Genomic DNA, 26793 nt, shown 5'->3' on the forward strand with positions numbered 1-26793 from the left:
ACCAGGACGTGGGGGTGTAACCTCTGGGCAGGCGCCAGCTTCTGGGAGTCACAGCGGGAGCTGGTGTGACTGCGGCCCCTGGTGAGCCGGGCATCTTGCAAGGCCTCATTGGGATGCCCAAAGGGACAGGACTGGCATCCCTGCTGGCCCTAGGCTTCTCCTGGCGTGCTCGGCCCAGTGCCTGGCACATAGTAGGGGCCTTCCTGACTGCATGATGGATGGACGGGTGACGCAGGGCTCTCCACCACACGTCCAGCAAGCCCTCCGGGCCCCAGAATGGGTCAGGCCGGCGCCTGGCTGGAACTGAACGCTGTGGAAGCAGACAGTCTCCTTCAATCAGACTGCTGATGACCCTTCTAGGGGCTCAACATGGATGGAGGGACGCAGAAGCCCCTGCTTCACGTCTGGCCTCGGGCTCCCTCTAGCTCTGGGCCCTGGGCGCTGGGCTTCACTTTCCTAGTCAGCCCCGAGGCCAAGGTGGATGGAAGAAGCGCAATATTCACATTCTATCTCCGGCCACCAGGCCTTTATCCGGAATAACCTCTACTTAGAACTCTCTCTCCAACCTTGGCAGCACAAAGACGGGATGGGCGGGGCAGGCCGCCCAGGAGTGGGGCGGAGCCAGGCAGAGCCGAGGACCAATGGCATGGGGTTCACTGCGCAGGCGCCGAAAGAGGAGACGCTGTGCACTCCGACCATGTCTCAGCGACCTCCGCGGAACTTCCGCCGGCGCCAGGCGGACTCGGGCTCCAGCTCTGACCCTGACCTCGGCCCCGAGCCCAGTCCTGATTCGGGCCTCAGCGGCCGAGCCTCCGAGCGCGCATCCGGAGCCTCGGGGAGTCGGGGCCGCGCCCGCGTTTGGGCAACTTCCCGCCGTGCAGGTTTGTATGGTGGCTACGGAGTTGGGCGGGTGCGCGCATGCGCGAGGGTCCTCGCGCGCATGTGCAACTGCTCCGCTCGGAGCAGGGAGGCCAATGGATGTCTAGAGAGCCCCCTTCCATGCGGGATCTCCTGGATTCCAGGACGTGGGGCGGGGCTTGATGGCGTTGTACCCGGGCCTCCGGGGCGGGACTGAGCCCAGGCTGGAACAGATCCAGCTCCCGCCTCAGTTTCCCTCCCTGACGAGAGAGGGCGCTGCCGTCCCAGTGGGGCGTCCTGGGGGGCGGGGGGGCGGGGAAGACCCCCGGGGTGCGGGGCAGGTTGGGCTGGGCTGGGGGGAACCTTCCCATGGAGGAGGTGGCGTGCCCCTCGGCCATGCAGCGCCTCCCGCCCCGCCCCGCGCCTGGGGGTGGGGGACCCACCTCCAGTGCGGGGTCTGCCCCTTCGAGCTCCTGGCGCTAAGCAGCACCGCGGTTCTTGGGCTTCTCCAGAGACCCTTCCGGCTCCGAACCCTGAGGCCCAGGACTTCTCGGGGAGCAGCGGGGACTCAGCAGGTGGGCACGGCGTGGAAAAAGCTGCCAGGGGAGAGGGAAGGAAGCGGAATGCCCAGGCTGGGCGGCCGTCCCCGCGGACCCCAGGAGGGAGAGTGTGAAGGGAGCCCCTAGATTTGGGGCCGGCGTTTTACAAACCAGGAAACTGAGGCCCCCAGAAGCTCTGGGACTTGCTAGGGTCGCAGAAGCACCCCCCTTCCTCCGCGCCCCACTGAGTCCTGCCTGGCCTGTATGACCGGGAGGGGGAGGGCCTGGGGAGCAGCCTTTGAGGCCTGGATGCAGAAGAGGACAGGCACAGGCCAGTCAGGGGTTGGGCAGGCCTGCCTAGCCGGGTTGCCCTGGGTGCTGTGGCCGGTTCTGAGCCCGCCTTTCCTTGCAGCGGTGGCCCTGAAGGCCCAGAGCAGTTGCGGGGAGGATCCCCCTAACCTGGGCTTCACCACCGCCAGGAGGGCAGGCTCTGCCCACTTGCCTTCCCTCCTGTGGCTGGGGCAGAAGGGAGCCTCCTGGGCACAGCTCGAAAGGGTGCCCAGATGCTCAGGCTGGCGCCCATGGGGGCAGAAAGTGCTACCAGGAGGGTCCCTGATGCTGCTGATCTGCGTTCCAGGGAACCTCTCTGATCCGGCTCAAGCCCCAGTAGCGCGAAGAAGGTGGCGCCAGGGGGCCCAGGCACAAGCCGACTTCCTCCCGCTGAGTGGGAAGCCCCAGGACTGCGTCTTTGCTTTGAAGGGGAGCAGTGACAGCGACTCTGAGGATGAGCCCGCCCCCCGAGGAACCGGAGGGTCGGGGAGCCCCAGGCTGAGACTGCAAGTGACTGGCGAAGCGAGTGAGGGCCAGGGCTGGTCAGGGCCTGGGCCATCCCCACCCCCCCCTGCTTTTCAAGGCTCCGGGTGTTTGTGTACCTCCCTTAGGCTCCCTGGCGCAGAGGGTGGGCACAGGGCAACAGCTCTTCGGTCGTTGTGCCATATTTCTCAGGATAGCCAGACCGGTCGGGGCACGAGTGTCCTTTGTTGTGCCCTCCATGGGCATGAGGAGATGCCTCAGAGCTGCCTTTAACTTGAGAGCTTAGAAGAGTTTTGATGCCTTTCTCTGAACACTGCCTGTTCTTTGCCCGTTTAGCAGTTGGGCAATGCCCACCTCTTGTAAATCGGACCCTGTTCCTCGTTTGCCCTCTCCAGCCTCCTCTTACAGAGGGGAAAGCTGAGGCCTCGGCCGGAGGCGACTTGCTCAAAGTCACAGAGCTCTGATGGAAGCATCAGAGGCAAGATCCGAATCCAGGTCCTCTGGCTACAGGACCTGGCGCCTTTGTTCATGCAACATTGCCCCTGGGAATGGAGTCGTGGTAGTGGCCTCTGGCCCTGCTCCAGACTCGGTGCCTCGACTTCTTGCACTGGAAGGCCAGGGTTAGGGCTCTCAAGAGACAGCAAGAGAAGATCCTGGTTGGTGCCAGGCGTTGACCCGAGCAGAAGCTGCTGCCATGTTTAGTTGGTGGGGCAGAGCCTGAGGTCCCTGGCAGGATGGAGGGGGCAGAGGGCCAGAAGGAGAAGCCCAAGAGCTGGAGCCTTCCTTATTCCTTCCTCCTCCTCCTCCTGCTCCCTTCTAGCCTCCAGCAGTGAAGGCCTGGGTGGTGGCAGCTCAGAGGAGGAGGCACAGGATGTCTGGGAGGCCCAGCAGATGAGGAAGGCACTCCGAGTCACTGAAGTGGTGAGTGTGCCCCGGTGGGCAGCCCGGCCTGGGGCGGAGGGCAGGGAGGCTGTGGGGAGGCCTCTGGCTGCCCCTGGTGGGGCGGGGGCTGGCCCCTTCGCTCCATACTAGCTGGAGAACGTCCTTTCCCCGGGCTTTTCATATTCTTTCCAGTAGAAAGATTGAAGTCCCTCCCGCCAACCCTGCCCCACTTTAAATTCGTATGGCCGCCTCTGGACGCTTCCTCCCAGAGAGCCGCCCTCCTAACCAAAAGAGAGACAGAAAAAGCAGCCTGGCGAAGCCAGCCCGGCCACTGGGGCAGCAGCAGGCTGTGGGACGCCCGGAGGCCCCCCTCTGCCCAGGAGGACCCTGTGGCACCAGAGCCTTTTCCTCAACACCCGCCCCTGCTGAGGAGGAGGAAGGGCCGTGGCTCCCCTCCAAGCCCTGCCACTCACTGCCCGTGAGCTCGGGGAGGACTTGGAGGGTCTGGTACAGACATGGGGGTGCCATAGACCCGAGAGAGCTGGGCCCGGGCTGGACGGGTCAGGGATCGGAAGGGGACACGGCGGCCCGGTTCCTCCCTCCTCGTGCTGGGACACCCTCTTTGGAGGGGAAAGGACGGACGTTCTCCCTCTCCGGGTGCTTTAGGGACCGGCCTCGAGCCTCTGCCACGTCCAGAAATGCCACCCAGGGAAGAGGATGTCCGACTGGCCCGTCTCCTTTCCCCCGGTGAACCTGGACGTCATCAAGAAACAACTCAGTAGCCGGTTAGTGGTTCAGAATGCTGGAGAAGCCCCAGGCCGAGCTTCTTCGTGGGGGCCTCCCGACCAGCCACTGAGCAACGCTCACTGAGCCGGGGGATGGGCAAGGATGAGCTGAAGAGATCAGGGGGGGGAGCCACAGCCCCAGGTGAAGGGATCCGAGTCACGGGAGGCCCAGGCAAAGGCGGGTGTGCAGTGGGGGGCCAGGAGCTGAGGTGGGATCAGAGCTGGTGGGGAGGGGCCAGCCGAGGTGGGATCTGGAGGGAGCGGAGCACGTGGGGCTGGCCGGCCAGCCTGGGTCGAGGGATCTCGACAGGCTCTTGCCCTGGCCTGAATTCCCCGGGCACTGACTTGCTAAGCACAGAGCTCAGCAGTGGCTCAGCTGGAAACCTGAGTGCTGAGGTGGAGCTCTGGGCAGCGTGCTGGGGGCTTCCCTCTAGGGCTGAGGACGTGGCCTAGACTCCCCCGCCTCATTCCCTCTTGCCCGTGGCACTCCCATCTTTTCTGTAAGGTCAGACGGGCCCTGGCTAGTAGCCGAGGCAGAAAAGGAGATGGAGTTTCCCCCTGGGCCGCCCTTTCTTGGGGATGGCCTGGCTGCTGGCTCTTGACCCTCCCTGCCCAGGATTCACTTGATCTCGTACTGGACTCGGGCCCGCAGTCCCCTGAAGCCCTTTCATTGGTGCTTTGGGCGAGAGGCCTGACCTTGTGTCCCAGCTCTGCGCCTTCTTTCCCAGATGACCCGGGGCAGGCCTTACTCCCTCTCAGGCCCCTCTGGTCCTCACAGCCCAAGGTTGGGGGATCGGCAGAGTAGGAAGGAGCCTCCCAGGGATTCCCCGTGGGGCCCTTGATTGCACCCTGTGGCTCTCCTTTGGGCCAAGCTGTTGGCACATCATTGTACCGAGACATGTCGTGGGTGAAATGGGCTTCCCTGCTGGCCCTCGCAGTCAGCCACTTGCTGTAGCTGATAGGCGGGGAGGAGCATGGGAGTTACTGGCATCTGGTCCCCGGGTTTAGGTTGGCATCCTTGGAGGGCGTGCACCGTTCCCACCAGAGGGAATATGAAAGATGCCTGCAGGACGTGGACAGTGCCAAGAGTGCCATCGCGGCTCTCGAGAAGGCACCGGACCCAGCTCCCACCTACGCCTTTTACAAGGGCCTGAAGAACTACTTGGCCGTCCTGGTCGATTGCCTTAGTGAGAAGGTACAGGCTCAGCGGGGCTGGTGGGGCTGCCCTCGGGCCTTTTCCCAGGGAGAGGCAGGAAGCCGGATTGAACAGGGGTTTTCCAGTTCTCTCTCGTGCCTCTGCTCTTCTGCTGCCCGGGCAGATGGGCAGAATGTCTCCTGATGAGTCGCCTGGGTTCAAATCCAGCCTCCGTGTTACCTGTCCAAGCCCGTGTGGGCTCCTATTTCTCTCCCAGGATCTCTGATTGCTTCTAACAGATATGTGTTGATTCCTGCGACCTCCCATCCGTGAGAAGCCCTGGCCAGGCTCTTGGAGGATCGGCAGCTGGGGGAGGGGGGGGCCGCCTGCCACCTCTGTGCTGGAGTCCCAAGACTTCATCCTTGTGGCCATTAGGGTGACCTGGGCGGGGCCTTCCTGGCACTTAGAGCTGCTGGCCAAGGGCTCTGCCGTGGGAACCCGGGGCCGGCCCTTCTCAGGCTCCGCAGGGCCCTAGAGAGGCCTGAGCTATGAGGAGGTGCTCATTCCTGGAGGGCCTCAGCTTCCTACTCTTGGGCGCAGAGCTCTGCCATTGAGATGCCAGGGCAGCTCGGGCACCGTCTGTCTTCTAGTCTGTCGATTGATTTCTGCGCTTCAGACCTTGGCGTTGGGGCGCCTCGTAGAACAGCTCGGAACATTGTACAGGAGATATCAGAGATGAGGGCAGGGCGGACAGTAGGGACGATTTGCTAACATAGCTGTCCTGGCAGTGGTGGGTGCAGACATTCAGAGCTCTGGATTCCGATCCTTCCTCTGCTTCTTGCTAGTCTGTGAGCTGGGGAAAACCTTTCCTCGCTGGACCTCAGTTTTCTCCTCTCTCAAAGGAGGGAGGTCGGGGCAGATGATGTCTAGAATCCCTCCCCCGCTTCTGGCTCTGAGTCTGGGGTCTTGGCAGTCCTGGGCTCAGTGGACAAGGTGCCGGGCTTGGCCACAGGAAGTTCTGGGCTCTCCTGAGACTTTAGAGTTCTGGTGCTGGTCATGCAGCTAGCATGAGATGGCATCCGAGTTAGAGCTGAGCACCACCCAAGCCCGATTGGCCGTCGCCTCGTGTTCTGGCCTCATTTGGAGCCAGGGCAAGTACTAGATTGGGCCCGGCTCGTCCCTGAGGTCATTCCTAGCCTCAGACCGTGGGACGAGCCGTCGTCCCACCTCTTCCAGAAGGTCTCTGCAGAGTGCCTTCCGAAGGGCCAGTTAGGGAAATCTGCTCACTCTGTCTGTTCTCCTCTCTTCCCATTGCTCCCGGGGCTGCCCTTTGGGCCCAAGGAGAGCCTTTCAGCCTCCCGCCTACGGCAGCCCCTACTCAGAGGGGCAGATTGACAGACGGCTCCCTCTTGATTCCGCGTGTCTATGATTTTTCTAGTCAATTCCGATAAGAAGTCTGGAGTGCTAACTAGTGATGGACCCCCAACATGGGGTAGGAGTGGCTCGGGGTGGGAGGCCACAGTGCAAGGCATAGGCTGACCTTGGCGGGAGCCTACCTTGGGACAGCAGGCATGAGGAACCTCCGGAACGTCAGTTGTGGAGGGGGTCGGGGACTGCCACTGTTGCCCTGGGTGCGAGCCCATTGCGGCTTTGATCGTGTGTCTTTGAGAGGTCCTCAGATTGGTCTGGGGGGAGGGGCTGCGGAGCCCAATGAGACGGTCAGCCTTGACTCTCCCAGGGATAGATAGAGCAGTGGCACGACTCTTCCACCTTGTTTCCATGAATAAACTTGCTTCTGTTGATGGCGTCGACCTAGAGCAAGGAGGGCCACCCACAGAGAACGTAGACTTGCTTTTCGGAGCCATTGGGGAGCCGTCGTCCTGGGCCTTCAGGTTGTCCCTGTTGGGGGGGTGGCAGATTTGGCCTGTCCGGCTCCTGCCTCGTGTCCCTCCCCGAGAGGTGCTGCTGCTTCTCCTTGGCGAGACGAACTCTGCCACCGCTGATTCTCCTCCCATTGCTGCAGAGTCCTGAGGCAGAGAAGGGATCTGGGTTCATGTTCTGACTGCCAGACTCCATCGCCTGGTCGATAAAACGGGAGTTATAACAACAACCCCCACTGTCTTCTGCCCGCTCGTCAGGAAGGTTCAAGGCCCCTCATGTACCACACAAGCCTCTGGATCTCCTGGATGGCGTCGGGCGGGGGTGCGTGGGACCTGTTCCACGTTCCAGTGGTCAGAGGTGGTTGTCGGCCCCTCCCCAGCCTGACGCCGCAGAGGCTTTCTCGCTGGACCCACGTGGGGCGACGTGCGTCACTGTAGGGGAGCTTGTGGAGGGCAGCGAGTGGGCTCATGGCCAGGCTTGTGTGTGTGAACGCAGATGCCAGCCAGCGTCTGTGAGAGAGCCCCGCCCCCGTAGAAGAGATCTGTGTATCGGGCCCCCTCCTGGCAAGGCCCTTGTTGGTCAGCCTGGGAGAGCAGGGAGCCGGGGGCTCCGGGCTGGGACGGGCCCTCCGAGGCCATCTCTTACAGCCCCTCGTGCTAAGAAGAGAAAGCCAAGGTCCTGGGATCGGCAAGGGGCCAGTCAGCCTCCGGCATGGAGCTTGAAAATAGTTTCTGATGGCTGGATTTCGATGTAATTGGCTTCCTGTGTCATCCGCATTTTATCTCCAGCCTTTAACAACCTGATTCCAGGCAGGGTTTGCACCCTTCACCTAAGGCAGGCGCTTGTGACCCAGCCAAGGGAAAAGCCTTTTCTTGCTAGGAATACCTGTGATGGGCGGCTTCTTATTAGCTTGTAGGCAATGACCTTTCAGCACACCCAGGTCAGGTGCTGGAAAAAAGCTTCGGGGTCCTGGCAGCAGTGAGGAGGGGAGGAAGCGGCCCAGCCCTAAACTTGCTGTGTCAGCGTGCGCTCAGCCGTCCATCGCTGCCCTCCCTCAGCCGCCCTGGTTCAGAGCATGAGCTGTCACGGGTTGGGCCGAAGCTCCATGCTTCTGCGCCTTCCCCAGATCCTCCTGCTTCACTGTGTCCGGCTGATGGTTCGAGCCCAAGTGGACTGAATGTCTCGTGGCGGGCCGGTGCAGTAATGCCTCTCTCTGTACGTTTCCCAGACTCGCACTTGGCCCTTCCTAATTTTCAGCTTTCCTAGAGTTCGTTCTCGTGGTGTGATATTTCAGATCGTGGCCATCCAGGAGCTAGAGTCGGCCATGCGTTCCCTCCTTCAGAAACGGGCTGCCTTCTGCTTGAAACGTCGGCAGGAGGAGTTACAGAGTGAAGCCACGTACTTGCAGCAACTAGCCGGTGAGTGAGCGACGGCTGTTCTTTGGTCTGGGATGGGGAGTTCCTGGTGTGGAAAGTGCCTCCGCTGGTGCACATTGGTTTCCCTCTTTACTCAGAGTCCTCTGGGTCACCGAGCGTTTCGATGGCCTGCCTGGAGTCAGCCAGTATGTGTCAGAGGGCAGGATTTAAATCTAGGACCTTCAGGCTCCAAGATGAGGCCTAGGCAGGGAGCCTGAGGGACTGGGAGGAAGGGGCGCCCTCTCCAGTGATGAGGTAGGAGGAGAGTGGGGTTTGGAGGCAAAGGAAATGAAGGGTGTTTGGGGTGGCCCAGAGGCAGTAGCAGCGCAGGGTTCTCTCCCCTAATCTGATGGCCACGTTCCTGAGGGTGGTGGGCAGAAGGCTGGCTTCTCAGTGTTGGCTCAGAGCAAGATGGGCCTGGAATCCATCAGCGGGGTCAGGTCTGCCAGGCTTGGCGTGGAAAGGGCTAATGTGGCTCCCACGAGGACGGTCCTCCTGTCCTGAGCTCACTAACAGTGTAGACAGAGGGACATGCTGTTCCGGGCTCCCCCAGCTCCAGGCGGGCAGCACATGTCTGCAAAGAGGGGCCAGGGAGGAGCCTCTCGGGCTGGTGGGCGGGAGGATGAGGCTGGCCGGGAGCTCAGGGCGCTGCTCTTTGCCATTCAGCCAGAAGGACAGATGATGCCCAAGGACCTGGTGACACGGACACAGCCGTAGAAGCCCCCAGACTCTCCGAAGAGGCCGCTGCCCGGAGGTAGCCAAGTAGAGCCTCCTGTTGGGCACAGGCTCACAGCCCTGCCTTTGCTCTGAAGGCATCTCCTTTGGGCCAGTGACTCGGCAGGAGCTCTTGCTGCTGAAATCTTGGCGGGGGGTAGAGGGACGGCTGGGAAGGGCTCCCCACCCCAGGGATCCTCTCAGCTCCGGCTCACGGCCAACACACGGGGCCTCGTCCCTTGTTGAGAAGAGCCCGATGTCTGTTGTCCTCACGGGCAGGTTGCAGAGAAGACAAGCCCAGGAGACTTGTGGGCGCTGCTCACAGCCTCAGGAGGGCCTGTCCAGTGACGATGACGACCATGACGGGGACGTGGCTCCAGCTCCGTGGGAGAGGGCCCACCTCCGAGACAGGCGAGGTTGGTGCTTGTCTTCTCAGTTCCCCCTTTCCTTGCTTGTCCCCTGCTCAACGTGTGCATAAGTATGTGACACATGTAGTGTGTGTTTGTGGAGTGTTCCTTCCTCCCTCCCTCCGTTCAGGTGAAGGCGAGGGCCAGTGACAGCCCAAGATGGAGGAACATTTCCCCTCTTCTCAGGTCATTAAGGTGTGCCAGAATTCCTCCTGGAACCCCTCTGTCCAGTTGGACTCCTTTCTTTCCTTTTTCTTCAGTCTAGAAGTGGAACTTGGTATCAATTCGACGCAGAAGAGAGGCAAGAGCCGGGCCATGGGAATTCCCCCCAGCTACGGAGTGTCCAAGGCCAGATTGGAACCCAGTACTTGTGGTCCATCCAGCCTAGCTCTCCTCTGTCTCTCGGTCCCGCCTGACTTTCAGGGAGTTTGTTGCATGGACGTGTTTCAGGCTATTTATGGCCTTCCCAGTTCTCCCTGGCACAGTTTCTGGGCTCTCCTTTTTGGCTTTCCCCCCGTTGTTTTGCCCCTGTTTTCTGAGGCTCTGCTTCTGAGATGTTTCTGGGCATCCGCCCTCTTCTTGGTCCCCATCAGAGCCCATCCTGGCAGGATTCTTCTTTGTTCTCCGGCTTGGAGAGTGGCTCTTCCAGGGATTCTCAACGACCTTGTGTTTGTCCTGGCTGGGTTTCCCTTTGAGGCTGTAAGAGGGAAAAGGGGGTTTTTTGGTTTGATATTCATATTGAAAGGTGTAGTCGCCAAGGAATGGAATAAATACCAATTCCTAAAATGATTTTAGTAATGTCTTTACAAAATATAAGAGAGAGTGGAAGTAGAGAGATGAAAAGAGGGTATAGAGTAAGAGATCTAACGTAACGAACTAGATTTGTATTCAAGTCTGGGCTTTACTCCAGCAGGGCTCCAGAGGCCCAGCCAGAGAGCCTAAAAGACAGTTAACAAAGGGTTTAGCACGAGGGCTTCTCCCAATCAAGGGAGCCTCCTGGAGGCTAGTACCTCCATGGAAGTTAAGGTAGTCAGTCAGCCTTTTTTGCTCACCAGGGTCTCAGGGTCCCAGCCAGAGCTCCTTCAAGTCTAAGCCACGAACAAGACTGAACTCTCTTTTAAAGGGGCTTCTTTTGTGGCACTTCCTGTGCCTTCCTCTTAGTTTACGTGTCCAATCACAGCAGACACTTTTCTTAGGACTGCCCAGGAGGCAGTCAGTAAATTTTGATTTGTCACTCACTCTAGCACATGTGGGTCACAGACCTCCCAACTTGTGAATTAGATGATCTCACCTTTGGTGATTAGATTAAGGATGGACAGGGCAGATTTAATTTCATTATCACAATCCCCACTGTGATCATTTGGGAGACTCATCTCCCCAATTGATTATTTGACATAATCATCTTGTACCCCTAAAAATCTAACTACAATAGTTAGAAATGAAAGGTAAGTAGAAGAGAGAGATTAAAACCAATGTTTTGCTAGGCACATTGACAAAAAGCCAATTAGGGGGCAATTCCCTTTGGCATACAAATTACAATCAAAATAATTGTTCAGTCCCCTTAAGTTTAATCAGTTGCATCCCAAAGTTCATTCATTGGATCGTCTTGATTCAGTATAGGTTTCTGCAGGCATCTTTCTCCCAATAGTCCATTTTTTTCTGGATTCAAAGCATTAGCAGACTTCTTTTTCTGAAAATTTTCTCAAACAAAATTTTAAATCTTTGACTTTTTGAAAACATAATCCCCTCTGAAGAGGGTGTTGACCAACACCCAGATCAGCTCAGAATACATTGTTAAGTTATGGGGTATATGAGTCAATTATCAAAAGAAAAACCAAAAACATAAAAAGAAAAACAACTATAAGAAAAATTAAACTTCGGGAGAAATAAAAAATTCAAAATTAGGATCAAAATATCAAAAATCTATGCCTATAAAAATTTCTAAGTAAACAATAGTCATTTCATAATAGGCTGTTATAGTAGGGTCCAATGAAAGTAAATTCTGTCCCATAAATCTGTAGGACCAAATGTAGTAATAATGCACTTACCCATTGGCAGGAGGACTACAGGAAGTTGCCATATCATAAGAGAAAAAAAGGACTAGATTTTCATGTAAAAGGGAAGTGTCATTCCCTGGTCTGATTTACCTTCATTCTCAGGGATAGGGCAAGCCAGGATGATGGCCAGACTTTGGTACTTGACTGGCAGTGTAGTACGAAGCGTCCTGTGTCTTAACATATGTCAAACGTCACAACCTCGAGTTCAAGTCCTTTAGTATTGGCATGGAAGTTCTTCAATCCTACCTGGATTGGTTTGGTCTTTTTTTGACCTTCTTCTCCTGGGCACTGTGCAGATTCTCATCAATTCCATCAGGATTGGTTGGTGTCCTTGACCTTGTGCTTCTTGGCACTGTGCAGTGGCTCTTTTCTTCCCTTCTCCTGGAATCAGACACAAACATTAATTCCAGTCCCATAACATTTATCAATAAATGGTAGGTTTCCATAGTCTAAAGCTTTTGGGTAAGAATTACTATTAGAACAAATATATATTTTAACTTATATCACTGAAGAATCAAAAATTAATATTGATTATATGTACTTTAAGTACAAGAAATAAGAAAAGAAAAAAGTCAAATATTCTATTTAAAAAAAAAAAGGAAAAGCAATATTAAAAATGGAGAAATTCTTTGTGTTCTCCAAAAACAGTGTCCACTTGTCTATGGACTGTTTTCTCCAAGGCACGTGATGCTTAAAAACCCTATGAACTCGCTATGATACTTGTCACAAGTTCTACAGATGAAGCAAATCTTTCAACCTCGGCTGAGCTATTTTTAACAAAGTATTACTGCCATCATTCCATAATGTGGCAGAGGAGCCCTGAAAAAAAGGCATGAACCTCTGTACTGCTGATGAAAACCCTTTTTGGGGGGGGGGTCTAAAATGTCACCAGGAATTTAGATCATTCTGGTGGAGAAGTTCAAAAAAGATGCTCCCTTGTGGCAGCCATCTAGGGGTACCAGGCCCGAGGAACACCTTCCCAGCTCCTCTGGTATGAGACTTCTAGATCTCTTTTTTTTTTTTTTTTTTTAATTTTTTTTTTAAACCCTTAACTTCTGTGTATTGGCTCCTTGGTGGAAGAGTGGTCAGGGTGGGCCATGGGGGTCAAGTGACTTGCCCAGGGTCACACAGCTGGGAAGTGTCTGAGGCCTCACTTGAACCTCGGACCTCCCATCTCTAGGCCCGACTCTCAATTCACTGAGCTACTCAGCTGCCCCCTAGATCTCTTTTTTACAAATGCAGGGGTGGGGATATATGATAATCACTTCAGCTACTAAGGTGAACCCTAACCTCTTGTTCCAAGGGACTCGGAGGCAGGCGGATGATCCGAGGTAGTGGATGCTGCTAAATATCTAAGTCATTTCCGAAGGCCCCTTAGAATCCGTTTAAATTCTTGGGTCATCAAAGCCTCCAGAGCTCGTATTCAGATTGTAGCCAGGTTGATGGAGTCCATCATCATCATCTGTGTGACAATTGACAGCAACCACCCAGCAAATACAATCACTACACGTGGCAGGATTGGCACTGTGCTCCCCTTTTCTGCATTTCCAATAGTCGTATTCCAAAGACTCGCTATTATGGAGGGGAAACAAGGCTCTCCTGGTCACTCCCAGCCTTCTCAAGCACCCCAGCAGCCGTTCTGTTGGGATTCTGTCAGCCGCGCTTTGTGGCCGGCTCGCTGCGCATGTTCCTTCAGGGCCCCCAGTGGGCTCTGCTCCAGGGCGGTCTGGTCGCCGCCCCTTGGCCTGAGCTCTGCAGGCCGTCGGCCCGGGCTGGGGTCTGAGGACCACGCCGTGGGCTCTCTGCCTGGCCATGTCTCCTCCTGAGCTCGCTCCTGTTTGGTGGGCGGCCGAGGCTCTGCCCCTCTGGGAAGGCTCCCTTTTCCTTGGCCTTCCCGACTTGCTGTGGTGGGTTTTCTGGGTCTTTGGGACGAGAGGTCGTGCTCCTTGCACGTCGGGGTTCCCCCAGCCATCTCGGGTCTGCCTCTCGTGTGTGGAGCCCCGGCTGCCCGGGGGCCTCCTGGTCGGGGGCCTGGGCAGACGGGCGGAATCTTGGCAGGGTCCTGCCTTTCTCTAAACGTCTGGAAGTCCTCCGACATTGGGGAGGCTGGGGGGGGGGCACGGCCGTGGCGGCGGCTCTCGAGGGCGGGCACCCCGACCCGGGACATCCTCGGGGCCTCGGCCCTCGCTCACAGCCCGCCCTGCTTTGGCCTTCGGCCCGCAGGGGACATTTTGCAGCGCAGCCACAAGGTTTTTGAAGACGTCAGCGAGGACTTTTGTGACGCCCAGAAGATCCTGCTGAGATTCCAGCAATGGCGAGAGCGCTTCCCCGACTCCTATTACGAAGCTTACGCCAGCCTCTGCCTCCCCAAACTTCTCAGCCCCTTCATCCGCATCCAGATGTTGGATTGGAATCCCCTCGAGGTATTTGGTCCCCGGAGCCGGGCCTGGCTGGGCGAGGGGCCTGCACGCAGCTGGCCCTCCGGCCCCCGGCCCCCGGGCCTGCCTTCCTAGCCGTCGCCCTGTGTCTCTCTGGCTATGCTGGGGGGCCGTTCTGTCCTCTCCGCTTCCCGGCGGTCTCTCCCTCTCTTGAATCTGTGTTTTCAGCCCTAAAATCCCTCCCGAGTATCAGTTCCGACTTCTTAGCAGAAGCGAGCCAAGGGCCAGGCAGCGGTGCTTGTGACTTGCCCAGGGTCACCCAGCTAGGAGGTCTGCAGCCAGATTAGAACCCAGGAGTTCCCGTCTCCAGGCCCGGTTCCCTGTCCATAGAGCCGCCTCGCTGCCCCCAAGATGGAATCGCTTGTCATTCTCAGGTTCCCTCTTTTCCTCCTCCTCCTCCCGAACCCAACGGTCTCTCGGCCCCCAGATCCACTGTTCTCTGTCTGGGTTTTCCTGACACCCCCCACCTTGTCCTCAGTTTCCTTTGTGGGAGCTCCATCCTCGGGGCTGTCCTGGGCCCCCCCTCACCATCCTGCCCAGCCTTGCTCTCCTCACTGGCCTCCAGGTGGATGTCCACTAGATGGCTCACACCCAGCGTGTCTGAAATCGAACTCGTGATCTTTTCCCCGAACCTTCCCCATCACTGTTGGTGATCATGGCCAGCCCCCCTAGAGCGCCCGCTGTGTGCCAGGCACCGTGTGCTTTCCCGATCGGCCCCCTGGCAGGTAGGACACGGAGGCTGAGGTTAAGTAACGTGCCCAGCGTCTCCCTGCTTGTAAGTGTCTGAGGCTGGATTTGAACTCAGGGCTTCCTGACTCCAGAGCCAGCCCTGTCCATTGTGTCCTGTGGCTCTCCTCTCTCCTCACCTCACCCCGGGACTCCAGCAGTACCCGCTGCCAGGGCAGGGCCGCCTGCCTTGAGTCTCCCCTCCGTTAGCCCCCCAAGCACAGGCGTGTCTGTGTGGCACCCCCTCCTCAGAGCTCTCCGGGGCTTCCTCCGGCCTCCACGGTCAAACCCAGAAAGCTCTGTGGGGCCTCCAAAGCCCTTCAGACCTTTCCAGGCTGCTTCTTCCCCCTCCTGTCCCCTCCGGCCGGCCCCAGGCCTGGCCTGCTCTCCCTCCTCCTCTGCCCTGATGACTGACTTCCCCAGCAGTCTCTCACCTCCTCCAGGAAGCCCTCCCCAAGCCCCCTGCATCCCGGTGCCCTCCCTCCGTCCGTTGTCTAGAGCTGGCTTTGTAAGGCTTGTTGGAGGTCGCCTCCCGCCCCTGCCTGGCACACAGGAGGCGCTTCCTGAGGCCTTGGACCTAAAAGCGCCAGGGCGGCGTGCTTGGCACCATTCAGGCTGCATCCGAGGGCCTTGATGCTCAATGGTGGCTGTAGTGGAGGGGTGGCCAGGTGGCTCAGTGGAGAGCACGCCAGGCCCGGGTTCGAATCTGGCCTCATAGACACTTCCTGGCTGTGGTCCCTGGGCACGTCGCTTCGCCTCGGGGCCCAGTCCTTGCCCTGACAGAAGACGAGGGTTTAAAAACAAAACAGCTGGAGCTGCCCCGGGAGGTGGCAGGGTGGGGAGGGACGAGACCTGCCCAGGGTCACCGTGCTCCGTGTCATTTGCTCCTAAGCCCGGCTGCGTCCCAGTGCAGCGCATGGCCTGGTTCCAGGCCCTGCAGGGATTCGCCAGCAGTGGGGCTGCGGCCCGAAGGGAGGAAGAAGGCCCCGATGGGGCGATCCTGCTGGCCGCTCTAGACAAGACGGTTCTTCCTCACGTCGCCGGTACGGCCCTCCCGCTGCCCACAGCCCCACCCCCGCTTTCTCGGTGGTTCTTCTGCAGTGGCAGCAGGGCCGGACCCACAACGGGGCGTCTCTTGCAGGCTTCGTCCGCTGCCTTTGGGACCCTCTGTCCACCTCGCAGACCAGGAGCCTCGTGGAACGCTGCAGGGAGGTGCTCGGCCTTCGTGCAGCTGTAGGAGGTGGCAGGGGCCATGCCACGCAGGTCAGTGGGCTCCCCCTTGGGGTCTGCTCCCAGAGCAGAATAGGGCCCAGGCTACTCTGAGCCACTGGAGGATCAGGGCAGGCTTCCTGTAGGAGGTGGCCAGGAGGTCGGTCAGCCAGCCAGTAACAGGGCGTGGAGGTCAGGGGGTCAGCGGGGCTGGACCATGAAGGGCTTGTAGAAGGGCAGGGGGCAGGCAGGAGAAGAGCCTCCACCGGCTAAGCTAGATGGGAAGGGCCAGGAGACGTCTGGGGGCCCAGCGTCCAGTGAGCTGCCAGGGAGGGCTCCATGGCAAGGGTATAGGCCAGGGGAAGGGGTGTCCTCAGGCCTGCCTGGGGTAGGGAAGCAGGTGGTTGGAGAAATGCAAGTGAGCCAAGACCATTCCAGAGAAGTGGGAGTAGGCCTAGTGCCCGTCCCGCCCGCCATCCCTTTACACAGAGGGCGCGTCCTTCTGGGCCAGGGAGAACGGCCTTGGCCGCTGGCCGGGCACGTGGCTTCCCTTCGGCTTTCGGGAGTTACTGAGGGCTCTAAACGGCAGGATTTGATGGACTCGGTTATTTCAAGACTGAAGAAGGCAGTCGAGGAAGACGTCTTTATTCCGCTCTATCCAAAAAGGTGAGAAGGACAATGCTTGGCACACCTCGATGGCGTAGCGCCCCACTCGGCAATCCCGCCTTATCCCCTTAGCAGCTCACTCTCCCACTCGCCCCCTCCCCAGGCTCTTCCAAACCTCCTCCCCCCTCCCCGAACCTCCCATGGCTCCCCATCCTGCCACTCTCTCAGCTGAGGACCAACTCGCATTTTACAGAAAAATGGAGGCCGTTCCCTACAACGTCCCGCTTCTCTTGCCTCTCGGGCCCCTCCTTGACCCCCATCTCCAGGAGGAAGTGCCCTCTCCATGCCCGAGGGGTCCCGTTGTACCCCGTCTCCTCTGACAGCGCTGCCTCCTGCCTGAATCTCTGTCCTCCAAGAGCCTCGCTGCCCCTTCTGGCCCTGCTAGCTAGTGTCCTCGTGCCCTTTGGAGCTCCACTAGGGCCTCTCCTTCCTCTCAGCCTCAGCATCCCCCTCACCCGCCCTCCAAGGCTCCCAGCCCAGGGCTCAGCCGGGCCTCGTCCCCAGATCTAATAGGATGCCGAGGCTTGTCAGGCTGCGGGAGAGGCCTGGTCTTCCCAGGATGGCCTGGAGGCCTTGCATGCATCCCTGAGATTCCCAGCCCAGAGTTCCTCTGCAGCAGCCTAGGAGGTCCTTGAGGGCAGGCCTGGCCCACAGCAGCCCTCAGGGTGGAGGTGGGAAGGGCCTCGGAGGCCTTCCCGGGATTCCTGGCTGTGGCCTCTGTAGCCTCCTCACCCCCCCTTTCTCTGAGCAGGGTTACCGAGGATGAAGCCTTGCCGCACGCTGGCTTCCAGGAGCAGCGCTTCTGGTCTGCTGTGAAGGTGAGCCCTGCAGCCCAGCCCCCCCCCCCCCCCACTTTTCGCCTTTGGGCCTGGGGCCTCAGGGGGTGTGTGGCCTTCGTCCTGGGTGGGGGTCCTGGGCCTGAGGCCTTCAGCTCAGCCCCGGAAGGGGTTGTCCCTTGGCCCTGTGACTGGTCTTGGCCCTCTTTCAGCTTTGGGACAACATCCTCCTGTGGGATGGCCTCGTCCCCGAGGAGGCTCTACGGGAGCTGGCCCTGGACAAGCTGCTGAATCGCTACCTGGTCGTTGCGCTCTCCCATACGGGCCCTGCACCCGGAGTGCTTGAGAAGTACCGCAGGGTGAGGCTCTGGGAGGGGGGGCAGGTGGGAGGGCATCGGTGGACGTCGCTGCGTGCCAAGCCAGCCCCGGAGGGCCTTTAGTCTAGGGCCAAGCACCCGGGCGACACTGCCAGGAAAGGGCAAGTCCCAGGCCGGAGACCCGAGGCAGAGGGGCTGTCTTGGCCTGGGAAGGATGGGGAGGTTCAGCCCGAGCCCATCAGGGAGCCGCGCTGGGTGACGAGCATGTGTGGCCTAACAGGTGGTCGAGAGTCTCCCCGAAAGCTGGCTCGGGGGGCCCCACGCGGGGTCCTGCATCCCTCAGCTCACCAGCCTTGCCCAGGTGCTGGCCCGGGACACGCAACAGCTCCACAACGAGGAGGACGACAGGCTTGGGTGAGAGCCGAGGCTGGGGCCACTGAGGGCTGGGCTCTGTCCCTCTGCCTGGCCGTCTCATCGACTCTTCCTTCTGGCCTCCAGGTCAGAAGTACGGGAGATGGTCCTCCTCTTGGTGAAGATGAAGGCTCTGCCTCAGGCCCGGGCCTTCGTGGAAAGGAACCAGCTGGCTGTGCTGAGAGCCCTCGTGGGGGCGGCGCCGTGAAGGGGGGTTACGGGGCCCCCTCCCCTCCCCCCTCGATGCAGCCACACGGAGGTGCCAGATAAATGTTTATTGTACCGCTGCCCTGTGTGTGTGTGTGTGAGAGACCCTCCGCTGCTCAGCAGCGCCCCAGCCGGGCCGCCTCCACCTCCTCCCAGATCTGGGCCTCCAGGGCCTCGGTGGGCCGCTCTCTCATCATGTCGAACTCCAGCCAGGGCTGGCTCCACTTGCGGGCTTCCCGCAACTGCTCCTCGCTGAGGCACAGGTCGAACCTGATGCCCTGGATGTTGAACTTGGGCCGCTCCCAGCGCTTGGACCAGGGCCTGGGCTTCATTTTGACCTTGAGCTGGAGGAAGGAGGGGCGGGATGAGGGGGCGGGGCGGGCCGGCTCCCCGCCCCGCCCCCGCCCCGCCGGGCCCACCCACCCACCGGGTTGACGGGGACCTCCTGGCCGGCGGCGGGGGCCTCCGGCTTCATGTCCAGCTCGAAGGTGCTGTACTCGGGCAGGGCGTCGCGCAGGTACATGAGGTTGTCGTCCAGGCGCTTCTCCAGCCTGACCACTTGGATTTCCTGGATCCGCGGGCTGTACAGGTCAAAGCAGATCTCCACCCCTGGGGGGCGGGGCCAGTCAGCGGAGGGGCCGGTGGGGCCCCGCCCCGCCCCTCAGCGGGCCCCACCCACCTTGGCCCTCGATGGTGTTGCGCAGAACGAAGGTGGCCCCGAGGCCGTGGCCAGACCTCTGGGTACAAATGCCCAGGAAGCGGCTGCTTTTGCCCTTGGCGTGAGGGTCCGAGGAGGTGACGGCCAGGATGCTCCCTGCGGGGAGCAGAGACTGGAGTGAGGGCCCGCCCCGCCCTCCGCGCGTGGCCCGCCCACGGCGCCCCCCCCCACGCACCTACGTAGAACTCGGGAATGTGCAGGACCTTCCGCCGCTCCAGCATGTCCTGGCGCTCCAGCTGGAACTTCAGCGGCTTCGTCCGCCCCCGGGGAGGGAGGAACTCGGGGCTTAGGAACCTGCGGAGGCAGCAGAGCCAGGGGAGGGGCTGGGCGGGCGCCCTGGGCCGCAGGCTCGTCTTCCAAGCCACCTCTGCCCGCCCCGGCTCGCCCCCTCACCTGCGCTCCCGCTCGGGCTCCCGCCTCTTGTCTACAATGACCGGCTTGGGGGGCGGCTGGAAGCCCCCGGGAGTCCCGGGGCCAGAGAGGGCGCCTGCGGGACAGAGAGCCCGCGTGAGAAGGGAAAGGGGAGGGGGCCAGAAGGGGGAGGCAGCGGCCCCGCAGCTCGGGGGCCCGGCGTAACTCCTCCCCCCGCCCCCACCCCCGTCTTACGGCAGGCGGACAAGCGCGGCGCGACTCCCAGGCGAAGGCGAAGGTGGAGGGAGGCGGACGCGAGGCCCGCGGACGCCGCCATGTTTCCCGGGTCTGCGCCTGCGCGGGGAGTGTAACACATGACGGCGGACGGTGGCGGGAGGACGGTAGCCGGCGGGGGCCAAACGCAGCCGTTTGCGAAGCGGCGCTTCCCCTGTCACTGCCGACCTGCCGCAAGGCCGCGAGGGGGCAGTCGCTAAGACCTGGGGAGGGGCGGGGCTGCTGGGGGAGGGGCGGAGCGGCCCTTTATCCCTCCCAGGCCCCTGCGGTGGAGATGCTCTCTTTGTCTCAGTTTAACAGACATGGAAACTGAGGCCAACAGCTTTGGGTACCTTGGCCAGGGTTTGAGGGGGTGGCGGTAACAAATGAGGCCGTTCTGGATCAGACAGTGGTCAGCGCAGTGGCTGGCACGTAGGCTTAGGGGCAGCTCCTAGAGCTGGAAGACCTGACTTCAAATGTGACCAGAGACACCTCCTGGCTCTGTGGCCTTGGGCAAGTCACTAAACTCTGCCTCAGTTTCCTCATCTGTCACCCGATTTCTAATCCCTCCAGCGTTTGGGGGGGCGTGTCCTGAGAGGGGGGGCTGAGAGGTGGCCTGGTCCATCAGTCACCTGTGTAGCCCCCTCAAGACTGAGCCAGCTGGGTGCTCTGACACCTCCTTCAAGGCCCCACTTTCCTGAGGCCCCACGGTGTCTGCAGAGGCTTGGGGGGGGGCAGCTGCCAGGCACCCTCCTCTCTAGGAAAGGACTGCGGAGCCCCAGAGACCTGGTGGGGAGGGGACTAGTCCAACTTCCTCCAAATTCCCCTTAACAAGGAGGGGCCATTGGCCCCTGCTTGGATCCCTCCGGTGACAGGGAGCTCACCTCCTCCTAAGGCAGCTCCTTCCACTTAGAGGGAGCCCAGATTGCTTGTATAAGGCTGGGCCCAATTGCTTTTTTTCAACCCCAAGACAAAACTTTTGAGGCTGACTGACCAAAGAGCCCCAGGGGGATCCCCTAAGATAATCGAGGCGCCAGGCTTGGCCCAAATAAGTTCAGGACTCCATCCCAGGGCCCTGGTCAGTGTGACTGGGTGACCCCTTTGGGTAGACTGGAAATGGAGGGAGAAGGGGGGAAAAGAGTGGAGCCAGAGAACCCAGGCCTCAGGTGCTTTACATTTGTTGGGGTCCAGGTTGTAGGATACATTAACAGAAGAGATGGCAGGGCAGCAAGGTAAGCTCAGTGGATAGAGAGCCAGGCCTGCCATTGGGAGGCCCCAGGTTCCAATCGGGCCTCAAACACATTTCTTAGCTGTGTGACCCTGGGTAGCTCACTTAACTCCTATTGCCTGCCCCTTAGGGCTCTTCTGCTTGGAAAAGATGAAGAGAGCAAGAAAGAGAAAGCAGCGCCATGCTACCCCACCCCCAGCCTGGCCTCCACCCCACACTGGGAGGTGTCATCCAACAAACAAAGCTGTTTCCTGTCCTGAGCATTGGCCAGATTGTTCCTTCTGGCACCTTGACGGGCCTCTGGCAATGTTGGGGGATCTCTGGGGGACCTCCTCAGGGATAAGCCTGGGATAGAGTCTTGGGTCTAAAGCATTTTTGCCACCTTATCTGCATTGTGCCACCATGGTTGTACCGACAGCTCCACCAACCATGCGCCAGCGCTCCCCACTCCCCCTCCAGCCTTGACTGTTCCTGGCTTTTCCATCTCTGCCCGCCTGCTAGGGGTTGGGGGAAGCATTCTCCCAGCCAGTGTGGATGGCAAAGAGGTGGAGCCCCTCTCCAAACAGAAGCAGCTGCTTGGGGAGGGATTCCTTCATGGTGGTCTCAGACTCCCCCACAGCCCAGGCCCCTTCCTCTGAAACAATCTTCCAGGTCCATCCATGGGGACCCCTCCGTGCACCCCTCTTCCCATCAGGGATGCAGCCTGAACCCCCTTGGCCCAGGAAGGAATGGGAGGGGAGCTGAGAGGGAGAGCACAAAGGAAAGGGGGAAAGAGGACTGGAAACCCCATTGGACTGTGGGCCAGCCTCCCCTCACAGTCTCCAGCTTCCGGAGGCTGACTTGGGTCCAGGGGACTGTGGCTGAGGAGGGAAGAGGGCTGGGCCCGGCCTCAGAAAACGACGGCTGGCTCTGGCCAGGCTTCTCCCCGGCTGCCCACTCGGCCTGTTTCTCCCGTGGCTGGTGTCCTGGGGCCCTGTCAGCCTCCCCCAGGCCTCTGGGCTAATGGGGGGCAGAGAGGCAGCCAGTATAGAAGCAGTTCCGCCCCACGTCCTAGCGGAGGCCTGTGCACACAGGTGTTGGGCCCCAAGGAAGGGAGGCAGCCCACTTCCTGTCAGCAGGGGGCAGAGAATGGAGGACTCCAGCCACCTCCCCCATTTGGGCACGGAGCTCGCCCTTCACTTCCAGGCCTCCGGGCCTGGCCAGGGTGCCATCTGGGCACTCCCCTGGCCTGGAAGGAGGCAGCCGAGAGCTTGGGGCGGTCTTCTCTGCTCTGCTGGGCCCGAGCCCCCCGTTCTGCTCTACCCTCCCCATTGGCATTGGCGAGAGGGGCAGGGGGGCGGCTCAGGGGAGGGAGCCTCGCCCTGGCGGCCCATGGAGACGCAGCGCAGCTCTCTGCCGAGCCCAGGCCCGCCCTCTCCTGTGCCTCCTCAGTCTTCGGGGTGGGGGGCTCCCACTTACCGCAGCTGCTCCCCTGGGGGTCGCCTCCAAACACGGCCGAGCCGCTGAGGAGTCCCAGGAACGGGCCCTTCCTGGACCTCCTGGCAGCGGCTGCTCACCGGTTCTCTGGCCCTTTCGGAGGCCGCCAGCGTTCCAGGCTTGGCTCGCCTCCCTCCCTCGCCTCCCTCGGGAGCAGGAGGGAAGGAAGGGGCCTCCCAGGGACAGAGGCTCCGCCATGCTCGCGGGAGCCAGGCCGGCGTGTGGAGTGGGCCTGCCTGCGGGCTGGGAGGTCCGGAGGATGGCGGGACCCACCTGCCCACGTCCCTGGGTCCTCTCCACAGATATCCCTCCAGGGCCGTGCCCTAAGCACCAGGCTCCCAGGGCCAGCCTCTGGAGGGCTTCGCATCCAGGCCGTTCCCCCGAGGACCCCCGTTGTTGGGTGGTGCCCGTCGCTGCCGGAGGTGAGTTTGGAGTCGGGCAAAGGCAGGTGCCAGCGCCGGCTGCCTCAACATCCATCTGGCCGAGTTCCTCCCAAGCCGGGATGGCTTCCTTGCGCAGACGGAAGCTCCGCTGGGCACTGCCACCATCAGGAGACGCTGAGTGCCTGGGCAGCCACGCAGAGAAGTAGGCTTCGGGGCACTTGGAGAAGCTGGGCCCTGGGCCGCAGGAGGTCCCTCGCCCTCCTCATTGGCCGTGGCCCTGGACGTGTGTGTCCTGTCTGCCCGGCGGGCTGGCGAGCCAGCTGCACCGCCGCTTCGGGGAGCTCCAGCAGAGAGCCAGGCCCCACTCGGGAGGCCTCCACAGGGAGAGAGGAGCTGCCCCTCCCCATTCTGCCCTGGGCCTGGACGTCCTTGGGGGGAGGGGGCTGAGCATGGGCCTGGCTTGGGGGGCACGTTCGGTGCCAGCTCTTCCTCCCTCTCTTGCTACGAGTCGGGCATGGAGAGGCCCCAACCCTGCACCCCCTCCTCGGGGAGCATCCATCGTGGTTCTTCGGCCTTGTGAAGGATGCAGGATCCTCCTGGTGGCAGGTCGAGAAGGGGTTGGCTCAGAGGGAGCCCCTGCTGACCCCCACCTCTGTGCCAGGCTTGCCATCTGCTCTCGCCCATTTCCTTCCTTTGCCCGTGGTCTGACTGTGGGTACTTCCGTGACAGCCTCTCTCCTGCCCCTCCTTCCGGTGAGCTGCCCCGAATGCCCTCCACTGGGCCTCTCAGATTTCCACCTGAATGTCTTCTCTCCGTGCCGAGTGCTGCCCCCTCCCCCCTCCCCGCCCCAGCTCATCCGCTCTGTTCTTTGGTTGCAGGGCCGGGTGTCGTCCTGCCAGGACTCGGTTCCCCGCAGAGGTCAGCCGTGGCACCTTTTGGGCGTCGACTCTCAGGATCCGGACTTTTGGGTTCGAGGCTCCTTCCTTAGATTTTTGCCTCCCGGGAGTTTCTGGGCGTCTCGGCTCCTTTTGTTCTGCGTTCGAGTCCCCCTGTGGGGTTCCCGGCCTGGTGGATGCCGGCAGCCGGTCTTCGCCCTCCCCTTTCCTCTCAGGACTCTTGTCCGGGATCCATAGACGCCACATATGCTGCCCAGGAGGGCCGCCATGATACACAGACACCCGGCGGCCCCTGGGCTGCCGTCTTCATGGCCTTTCCTCCGGCCCTCCTGGCAGTGCCCAGCAGGGCCAGGCGAGTCACCCTCTGGTTGGACTCGGGCCCGGACCAGGCCACAGCCGTCTCCGTTGTGGCTGCCTCGGGCCCCTCGGCAAGAGCCCGGCATTGGCTGGAGAACTGGGAGCCGCTTCCCTCCCCCATCCCGAGGAGCTTCCGAGCCGCCCTCCGCCTGGCAGGGGGCAAGCCCTGGCTGCTCCCGGGGAGGAATGCGGCCCTGCGGGAGGCAGGGAGGGGCCGCAGCGGCGCTCATCTGCCAGAGCAGAGACCCAGGGCAGGAGCAAAGCAGCTCCCCGCAGAAGAGAAGCCCCGCTTAGGAGCCGGCGAGCCAGCCTGGCGGCTCGGGCACAGGGTGGGCCCCCCGCAGGCTCCACAGGGAAGCGCTGCCAGCTGCAAAGCCTGAAGCCCCTGGCGGGGCGGCCGGCCCAGGCCCTCGGCCTTGTGCACGCTCTCTGCGGTGCCCGCCTGGCCCTGGGCATCATTTAGGAGATGGAAGGGCAGCGGTAGATGGTGGTGGCAGGCCAGGCCCTTCTTCCTGGGCACAGGGCCCTCGCTGCTCCCGGCCCTGGGGAGGGAAGGGCCCACCAGAAGCCTCTCTGCTCCCTCCCACCTTGTCCCGGAGGGGCCCCTGGGGGCTCGCAGCCTCCGCGCCATCACACACTGCCCTGGCTTGGGCTCCAGGGCTCCCGGCCTCCCTCCTCCAGATCACTCCGGGTGAATGAACAGCGGCCCGCTGGCCGCCCCGTCGTGCCACGTGGGGGGAGGAGAGTCCCAAAGCATCCCCTCCTCAAACCTCTTCTGTGGCTCCCACCCGCTCTGCTGGGGTGCCCTGCAGCATGGCCTGGGTTCGCTTGGGGGCCCCCAAGGCCGGGCGAGAGGGGCGAGGCTGGTGGCCCCTGCACAAAGCTGGCTTTGCTGTCCCTGAGTCACTCCAGAGAGGCCAAGCAGGCCCCAGCCTCCAGGAACCCAGCCGGGGCCCTTTGGCTTGGCGGGCAGGACGGGTGGGAGCACAGAGCGGTCTCACTGCCCAGCGCTGGTGACCCCAAGTGGAGAAGGGCTCTCTTGGGCCCCCTGGGGGGCACCCCGGCCCCTTCTGTACCACCCAGCCCGTGTTGCTCTAACCGGGGAAGCTGCCTCCTCCCCATCCTCAGTTCTGGTCAGAGGGCCATCTCCAGCCACTGTGCCTTTGCCCTGGCTGACCCTGATGCCTGGAGTGCTCTCCCTCCAGTCCCCTTTTCCCCAGAGTAGAAGGCACAGAGTTTTAAAAAAAAAAAACAAACCTTCAGACTTTTACAACTGAAAAGAGCCTCCCAGAACCAAACTTAGCCTTTGAAAGAGGCTCCCAACTGCCTCAGGCTTAAAGCCCTCCCTGAGCCTAAGCTCCAGTACTCAGCCTCAGGCTATAGCCCATTAGTGACATCTACCGACCAGAGTAAAGTCACGGCGGCGGCACATTTCTCAGTTTTCTGGAACTAAACGTGGTGGCTTCGTGAAGGCCCGAGCTCAGACTTAAAAACTGGATTGAACTCACAGGAGTGACTCTTTCCGGGTCAGCTGTCACCCGAAATACATTTCAAGGGACGTTTCCGGCACTGTGTGTAAGTGTGGTGGCAATAACTACAGGCGGACTGACTGGTCTTTACTTCTCCACAAGGAAGGCGGCCAAGTTGGCGAGGGATGCGGAGCCACTGATGGCTTATGCCAAACCCGGGCGCGAAGCATTTAAAAAAGAGGAAACAGTTGAGAAGGAAATTCCAACAAAAGAGGGAATTCTTTATCCATCCTTCCTCATTTGGACGGAGCTCAGGAGAGAGAGACTGAGTCAGCGCCGGGAACTCGCTGCATAATGAGGGGGGAGAGACGGCCAGAGACCCAAAGGAGTCAAGGGAAAGGTGACGAAAGAAGGTCACCAACACCGAAGAGACTAGAGGGCTGTGGGAAGGTGAGGACAATAGATCCGGAAGGTCCAAAGTGCCAAGGCAGGAAGCAGCAGGCTCTGCTCATGCAAAAGGGGGCAGCCTTGGCGTGAAGAAGGGAGAAAACAAGGTGAGGGAGCTATCTGGAGGCTGGGGAAGGGAAGAAAGATGGATGACCAGGGCCCAGCGGCCAAGGGAGGAGGCCTTATTTATTATTTTCTAGAGTTTTTTTTAAGTTTCATCTTTATTTTATTTTAATAACAAATTTCCACACCCATTTTGTGAAGTCTTCTGATCCATTTTGTCTCCCTCCCCTCTTCCCAGCCCCCTCCCAGAGCTGACAAGCAATTCCACTGGGTTACCCAGGATTGTCACTCAGTGCCCGTTTCCAGATCATTTTTGTAATGGGGCCGTCTTTGAAAAGCCAAACCTGACATCCTCTACCCAGATTAACAAGTGAAGAAGCTGCCGTTTCCCTTCTGCAATTCTGCTCCCACAGTTCCTCTTGAGGTGGAAGTCCCTCAGCCTTGCTCTGGGTCATCGGGTTGCTGCTAGTCGGTTACATGTGATCGTGCTACAATGTATCCGCCTCTGTGTACAACGTCCTCCAGGCTCTGCTCCTCTCGCTCCGCATCACTTCCTGGAGGTCGCTCCGGCTCGGCTCACGTGGAATCCCTCCCCAGCACAGGCCATTCCCCAACGGAAGGGCGGCGCTTCGCTTTCCAGTTTTTGCCCCCACAGCCATTTCTGTCCGTCTTTTCCTCTCCGATCTCTTTGGGGTACAAACCCAGCAGTGCTCCGGCTGGCTCGCCCCCCGGCAGAGCTCCGAACGGCCCTCCGGAACGGCTCGGCTCTGCCTGCCTGGGGGGGGCTCCTAGGAACGAGCCAAAGGGCTGGCGGCGGCGGCGGCGGCGGCGGCGGCATTTAGCCCCGTGCCGGGCTCAGGAGGAAACCGAGGGGATCGGGCGGGGGCAGCCTCCAA

General features: G+C 60.5%; 2 protein-coding genes across 2 annotated transcripts; one reads left to right on the forward strand and one right to left on the reverse strand.

Moving 5' to 3' along the window:
• The first annotated feature begins 697 nt into the window (after positions 1–697).
• On the forward strand, positions 698–18316 carry GCFC2 (GC-rich sequence DNA-binding factor 2). Its single transcript, XM_044656724.1, has 19 exons — positions 698–910; positions 1023–1188; positions 1371–1433; positions 1810–1884; positions 2035–2253; positions 3031–3131; positions 3759–3877; positions 4886–5072; positions 8188–8311; positions 8975–9062; positions 9302–9438; positions 13710–13909; positions 15543–15693; positions 15792–15913; positions 16449–16525; positions 17277–17343; positions 17514–17660; positions 17899–18032; positions 18117–18316. The coding sequence occupies exons 1-19, from the start codon at positions 698–700 to the stop codon at positions 18235–18237; spliced, it is 2511 nt and encodes an 836-aa protein (XP_044512659.1). The 3' UTR covers positions 18238–18316.
• MRPL19 (mitochondrial ribosomal protein L19) lies at positions 18290–22759 on the reverse strand. Its single transcript, XM_044656725.1, is given in 10 exon segments — positions 18290–18580; positions 18664–18845; positions 18916–19050; positions 19130–19248; positions 19348–19441; positions 19561–19684; positions 19687–19821; positions 21623–21800; positions 22265–22428; positions 22556–22759. Coding segments are annotated over 10 exon segments (1563 nt in total). The 3' UTR covers positions 18290–18352.
• Between the last annotated feature and the right edge of the window lie 4034 nt (positions 22760–26793).

The sequence above is a fragment of the Gracilinanus agilis genome, chromosome 1 (assembly GCF_016433145.1).
Source record: "Gracilinanus agilis isolate LMUSP501 chromosome 1, AgileGrace, whole genome shotgun sequence".
Classification (NCBI taxonomy): domain Eukaryota; kingdom Metazoa; phylum Chordata; class Mammalia; order Didelphimorphia; family Didelphidae; genus Gracilinanus; species Gracilinanus agilis.